The following is a 7000-nucleotide window of genomic DNA, read 5'->3' as shown; positions in this document are numbered from 1 at the left end:
AGCTGGAGGAATGCTTCCGATCAGTGAGTTCTAATGGATATTGAACTCACAACTTACTCTTGACTGAACCTACAAGGTTACACCAATGACACGTAACAGATCACCGGATTAAATGAATCGGAAATTCATTTAAATAGCTTTTCGGGATTTAAGTTGGAAACGTATTATACGATACGACCTTGCATCGGAATCGTATATCGTATCGCGAATATTCGTAAGCTAGGCGAAACGAATAAATCGTATCGTACGACGGTGATTCGTCGTATACGAAACGATAAATAATATATCGGAAATATATTAAACGCGAATACGAAGAGCGGCCCACGAGCCGAGTGCACGAAGCACTCAAGGCCCATGGGCGCGCGCGCTAGGCAAGCAAGTAAGGCGACACAACAGCGCTTGCCCATGGCCGAGCGGCTGTGTGCGCGCGCGGGCCAAGACCACGACACAGCAGCAGCAGCGCGGCCCACGCACTACAAGAATCAGTATCAAGGAGGGCGATTTTTTTGTAAAAGGAAGGACAACTGAAAAATCGTCCTATTAGAACAAATCAAACAGGGCAAATGTATATCGCCTCCCTTGATAATAACAAAGAGGGCGAAAATTGGATTTTGTCTTCTTTAACAATAATAAGAAGGGCGACTTGTAAATTTCGCCCTCTTTGATCAATTTAATAAAAAAATGTCAAACTCCTTAAACTTCAGACCTTGGGAACCAGAGAATAGAAGATTTCTTCCATCGCCCCCAATTTCTCTTTCAAGAATACCAAAATTAAAACCCCTCCCAATCTTTATTTTAGCTTTCTCCTTCCCTAAATTTTCAATTTAACTTCTCATCTCCCTTTCTCTCCCCTAAATCTCCAGTTTAGTTTCTCTCTCCGTCTTCAATTTCGCTAACCCTAATTTTATGTGTTTTGGTTGAAATTTGGTTGAGTTCGTATGAAAGTTGGTTGAGTTCGCTGAAATTTGGTTGAGTTCGCTGAAATTTGCTTGAGTTCGCCTGAAATTCGGTCCAATAGCATGTATTTTCTCATATCTGAAGCTCCTCTAGAGTTCGCCTGGTATCGTATTTGCTCAACTTCTTCTTCTCTTTGCGAATTTTTTTGTTGTTGTGTCCTGGTATTTGAATTTGGGACCTAATTAAGTGACGAATTAGGAGATGTACAAGAAAATTACTATTGTCATATTGATTTTGATTTTTTTTTTAGTTCATCACTATTTGCCCAACTCTCTGTTTTATTGCGTTTTTGTTGTTGTAATATGGACGATTTGGCTCTTTTTTATTGAGATTATCTGAATTTTGTTGATGGATATTTGATTATGAACTTTTAGCAGATTTGATTATGATTGTTTTGGATGATATAAGTCTGATTTTAGTTTGAACAGGCTTTTCTAATCCAAATAGTAGCCTTAGATGTTTACAGTTGATAAAATTAGGTGAATCTACTCTACTAAGCTTCTCAACATAATGAAATCCTATATATGTTGAATATTGTTGGTGCCACTGAAATTTATCCTACCAAGTACCAAAAGTAAGATTCAAGATACCTATTAATCAAGTTTCGTTTGCAGTCTTTGCTTCGCGTAGAGATCTGTCGCATGCTCATAATTATCATCCTGATTTGTATTGATAGCTGTTACATGTAAATTTAATTGAAGGCTTACATTACTAGTTATTGTAATTGAAGTTGATCAACAAGACTCTGTATTGGAGCCTTGATAGTCAATAGAAAATGACAGGAAAGGAGGTTGACTGGAAGTGTTGTTGTGAAGGAATCCCAGACATCACACTACTCTGACAACACACTTTAAAGTACAAAATAATCAACTAGCTACAATAGCTTTACACTTTTTGGGTGCAAAATCATAAGTTTTCCTTTTCCAAACCCAGATTACCTAATTGTTAGGTTCAGGATCTAAAGATTGAAGCCACTAGATCTAGGCAATGTTAAACAAAAGAAGACTGTTGTTTATTTGAATAAGTTTGAAGCTGAAATGCGAGGCGAATTCGGGATTGGCTCTGCTGCTCAATATGGTTCTGCTGATTTAAAGTCTGCCTTTCTTCCATTGTTTAATTACTGTTTATTAAACAATTTCTGAGTTGTTTTAATTTTGATTTGGATCTTCTCTCTTCTTTTTGGTTGGATGCAGGAAAGCTGTTCATGTCAATGAAAATTTCAGGTAAAAATTTAGTCTTACTGTTTCACAAATTCTGTATATATGAACTACCATTACATTACTAGTTCAAATTATACTATTATCGATCATTACTATTTATAATGGATAAATGTGTTTCGTTGATGTAATGTTGAAAAAATTGGAGCTTTTCATCATTCGTGTAACATAAGATGGTGTTATACTGTTAACTTTGCAGAAGGGCAAATTTCACATCAGCAGATATGAGGGAATCAGATTTCAGTGGTTCAACATTCAATGGTGCATACCTTGAGAAAGCTGTTGCTTACAAAGCCAATTTCTCTTGTATATATGCCTGCATTACTACTTCATTACATTACTAGTTGATGGATTTTGATAAACTGATGTAACTCTACCAATTCCAGGTGCTGATTTTAGTGATACGCTGATGGATCGTATGGTAAGTTACTGTTTTACACTCTTACTTATGATTTCCAGGTGCTAGTTTATTTAGTCAGATTGTTCTGTTTCAGAAATATTGTTGATTATATAAGCAAATCTTGTGAATTATTGGACATCCAGTTCTCAGTTTCATTGATTAGAGATTAGTTTTGGTAAGGAAAAGGCTTGTTGCTTTAATACTCAAGCATGTTATCCTCAAATTTCATGTCTTAAATAAAGCAAATCTTACTAATGTTGTTCTTGTAAGATCAGTCCTTACTCGAAGTGTCCTTACTGGAACTCTTATTCAAGGTGCTGATTTTAGTGATGCTGTTCTTGACTATCCCCAGAAACTGGTAAAACTTGATTTCACAGCTACATTATTACCCGTTTACATACATTAATTACCTGTTTATGGTATTGAAGGTTGTTAAGTTTCATCTGTGATGGACAGGCTCTTTGCAAGTATGCAAGTGGAACGAATTCAATAACAGGAGTAAGCACAAGAATAAGCTTAGGTTGTGGAAACAAACGAAGAAATGCATATGGTAGTCCTTACTCGAAGTGTCCTTGCTAGTGCTCTTATTTCTATTATGGTGATGATATAGTACGAAAAGGAATTGTGTAGCTTGTTGATTTAGGTCATGTAAAACTCACCAAAGGCCAAATATTATGAAGTAACTGGCCTAACTGCTAATTGATGTTACCTTTGGTGCTATTATCCACTATGGTCTTTATATAGTTATTTTTTATTTGTTTTACTTTCATTTACCTTTGTATGGTTGGTGATAAGCTTGTTGCCATATTTATATAATTACTTAGCTGAGTTTTTGTCTCAACCAGATTTGTTTTTTTAAAAATAAAAAATTGAACAAAGAGGGCGACATTAGCAAGTTGTCCTGTTTGGTTTTGAACAAACAAGGCAAAACAAATTGCCCTATTAAAGCTATTTTAGAGGGCGAAATATATTCAAGGAGGGCGAGATAACGTTTGCTTTCCTTGTTTTCGACCAAAGAAGGCGAAAAACATTTGCCCTCTTTGGTTTTGATCAAAAAGGGCGAAAAACTAGTGTTGCCTTCGAAGGCTAATAGGACGAACCTAACAGGGCGATTTAAGGGCGATTTTTATGTCGCCCTTAAAGTTTAAAAGGACGATATTTTGATCAAAAAGGGCGACTTTTTTCGCCCTCTTTGGTCCGATTTGTTGTAGTGACGGCCCAGCTCGCTGTGCGTGTCCGTGTGATGCTGCGCGGGCTTGCTAGCCGGCCTTGCCTTATGGCTTGGTCGGTTAGTAAGGTTATGTAAATAACCTTATGACCTAATTTCCATCTTACTGCAATCACAATTCAGAAGACACACAACCCTAGGAGAAAACAGAGAACCCTAATTCTCTCTGTGCCTCCATAGTGTGTTCATCCCAAAAAGCAAATCTCTTGATCAATTGTCTAAGCTACGATAATCAAGACGGATCTGATCATGTCGGTGAACCAAGTAGAGGAACGACAAGTGGAGTCTTTGTTCGTGTTCGTTGACGGATTATTGTGGAAAACACGCTTCGAATGTAAGTTTGCTTAATCTGTGCTTTATACATGTTTCCTGGCTTTGGGGATTGTTCCGCACATGTTATTATGTTTAACTGTATTCCCCTACAGTGGTATCAGAGCCTTATGTATTCAAAGCATGAATTAGCATGATTATCATTGTTTTTGCATTGTCGAAATTTTTGGAATTTTTGTTGATTTTTCGGAATTTTTTCGAATTATGGGATTAATTGCGAAATTGGCAGTTCCGAAATCAAAAATATTCGCTTTTTCGATTTTTAAAACCCTAATCTGATGGAAAACGATTTTCTAAGATCAACTCATGTGAATAGAATTGCGAAAACAGGCCTCGAAGCATCAGTTTTTGGGCGTTTTTGTTAATTTTTTATTAAAAATTAAATGTGTCGGACAGTAATTTAATTAAAAGGTCGACCTAAACCACTCGGAATTGCTTGAAATTTTGACACAATGTTGCTGGGTACATGATTGATCTATGGTAAAGTTTCAGATTTTTCCGATAAGTATAAACTCTAATTTTGCCTTTCCCTAATTCGTAAAATTTACAACCCTAATTGAATTTTAATTAATTTTGGATTAATAATTCGGTTAATTGGGGAAGAAGGTATAATTTCATGGGTCAGTGGCTAATTTTAAAAATTATTGGATTAAAATTTTGAATGGTTTCGTTAATTTTAATCGCACTTAAACCAAATTGTTAATAATCTGAAATTTAATTGTTTATGAACGATATAAAGTTTCGGATTTTATTAATTAAAAGTTCAAACTTTAAATGTTGATTCGTTCGTTCTTGAAAGTTTGAATATTGTTAGCCCTTGATTTAATAATTTTACGAAATTGGATTGTCGTTAAAGTTTATTGAATCGTTAAAAATCGTTGTTTTTCGAAGATTTGGGGTTGCGAAGCATATGTCAAGCGATTAATTTCGGACAAGCTACAACCTAAATATGACAAATGTTTCTTCGTTGGGTATCCAAAAGAAACTATGGGGTATTACTTCTACAACAAGTCAGACAACAAGGTATTCGTTGCTCGTGACGGTGTCTTTTTGGAAAGAAATTATATTTCCAAATTGACAAGTGGGAGAATAATAGACCTCGAAGAGATTCGAGACGAACAACGAACTGAGAACTCTTTAGAAGCAGTTCAAGTTGATGAACCTCCAAGGTCTTTAGAAGAGCCAGTGGGAGTAGTTCCTCAAAACGTTGTTGCCCCTCGTAGGTCAAATAGAACTATTTTTCAGCCGGATAGATGGACATGCGTCCTCTTGACTGAAAACTTAGACGTTCTCATATTTGATAGTGATGAACCTTTGACTTACAAGCAAGCTATGACGAGCCCAAGATCCATTAAATGGTTAGAGGCCATGCAATCTGAAATAGACTCCATGTCTGAAAATCAAGTCTGGGATTTGGTTGATTTGCCGGATGGGTTCACACCTATCGGATGCAAATGGTTCTTCAAATTGAAGAAAGACAAAGATGGAATTGTATACATATACAAGGCTAGATTGGTTGCAAAAGGTTACAGGCAAGTTCACGGCGTTGACTACGATGAAACCTTTTCTCCAGTCGCGATGCTTAAGTCTACTCGGATAATCCTTGCGATTGCCGCTTTTCATGACTATGAAATATGGCAAATGGATGTCAAAACTGCCTTCTTGAACGGTGTTCTTGATGAGAATGTGTTCATGACACAGCCGGAGGGTTTTGTCGATCAAAAGAACCAAGGAAAGGTATGCAAGCTTAAGAAGTCCATCTACGGACTAAAGTAGGCATCAAGGAGTTGGAATAAACGATTTGATGAAGCAGTCAATAAGTTTGGCTTCATCAAGAATCAGGACGAATCTTGTGTATACAAGAAGGTCAGTGGGAGTAAAATTGCATTCCTAGTCTTGTATGTTGACGACATACTGCTTATTGGAAACGACATTCCTATGTTGGAGTCTGTAAAGACTTGGTTCGGGAAGTGTTTTTCAATGAAGGACTTAGGAGAGGCACAGTACATATTGGGCATCAAGATCTATAGGGATAGATCTAAGAGGATGATTGGACTAAGCCAAAGCACTTACATTGACAAAGTGCTAGCTAGGTTCAATATGATGGAAGCCAAGAGAGGCCATCTACCCATGTCACATGGCGTATATCTAAGCAAGAATCAGTGTCCCAAAACATCTGATGAGCGTAGAAAGATGAGTGGAATTCCATACGCTTCGGCTATTGGATCCATCATGTATGCTATGATTTGTACAAGGCCGGATGTTTCGTTCGCACTCAGTGCAACGAGCAGGTACCAGTCAAAACCAGGTGAGGCGCATTGGACTGCTGCCAAGAACTGAAGGAAATAATGCCCTTTGTCCAAGTATGCATTCAATGTTAAGTCTAATAAATGCGGTTCAGTATTAATTAACAAGTTAATAATTCAGTGAGATCAAGTGAGCTGAATGCCTGGCTAGAGGCCGCTTCAGTTCAAGTGGAATTAATGATATTAATCCACAGCTTACTCTTGACTGAACCCGTAGGGTCACACAAATAGTACGTAAACGGATCAAGTATTTAATGGCATTAAATACTCCATCTATGGATATTCGGAATCGACGAATCTTGGTTTCAGTGGGAGCTGAGATCGTCACAGGCAAGAAATGAATACTCCGGAAACGATGATATTGCCGGAAACGGAAATATGGATCGTATCGGAAATATAAATATTATCCAAGTCGTAGATGTTGCCGGAAACGGAAAACATGGTACGTATCGGGAAATATTATCGGAAATAGAAATATTGCCGGAATCGGAAATATTGCCGGAAACGGAAATATTGTCTGAATCGGAAATATTATCGGAATCGGAAAATAATTCCGGAAACG

The 7000-nt window shown here is 37.2% G+C and overlaps 1 protein-coding gene across 6 annotated transcripts; it reads left to right on the top strand.

Annotated features, from left to right (window-relative positions):
* Window positions 1-643: 643 nt before the first annotated feature.
* On the top strand, window positions 644-3159 carry LOC110780195 (thylakoid lumenal protein TL20.3, chloroplastic-like). 6 transcript variants are annotated; one of them, XM_056831427.1, is made up of 6 exons: window positions 644-1060; window positions 2151-2180; window positions 2374-2435; window positions 2561-2595; window positions 2850-2932; window positions 3031-3159. In XM_056831427.1, the coding sequence occupies exons 1-6, from the start codon at window positions 1020-1022 to the stop codon at window positions 3065-3067; spliced, it is 288 nt and encodes a 95-aa protein (XP_056687405.1). In that variant the 5' UTR covers window positions 644-1019; the 3' UTR covers window positions 3068-3159. The 6 variants fall into 6 exon arrangements, 4 of the variants coding, with proteins under 4 accessions (XP_056687405.1, XP_056687403.1, XP_056687404.1 ...); XM_056831425.1 differs by having other exon boundaries at window positions 2374-2480; XR_008923326.1 differs by lacking the exon at window positions 644-1060 and adding an exon at window positions 1077-2050 and having other exon boundaries at window positions 2374-2480; window positions 2669-2932; window positions 3031-3095.
* Window positions 3160-7000: the final 3841 nt, after the last annotated feature.

Source organism: Spinacia oleracea, chromosome 6 (assembly GCF_020520425.1).
Source record: "Spinacia oleracea cultivar Varoflay chromosome 6, BTI_SOV_V1, whole genome shotgun sequence".
NCBI lineage: Eukaryota > Viridiplantae > Streptophyta > Magnoliopsida > Caryophyllales > Amaranthaceae > Spinacia > Spinacia oleracea.
This window is presented reverse-complemented; position numbering and strand designations above follow the sequence as displayed.

Bases quoted from the DNA above. Each gene is read 5' to 3' on its own strand.
- LOC110780195 (XM_056831424.1), top strand. From the start codon at position 1,995: ATGCGAGGCGAATTCGGGATTGGCTCTGCTGCTCAATATGGTTCTGCT. The intron at 2,181-2,373 runs GTAAAAATTTAG...TTAACTTTGCAG, and splicing joins CATGTCAATGAAAATTTCAG to AAGGGCAAATTTCACATCAG. The intron at 2,481-2,560 runs GTATATATGCCT...TACCAATTCCAG, and splicing joins TTACAAAGCCAATTTCTCTT to GTGCTGATTTTAGTGATACG.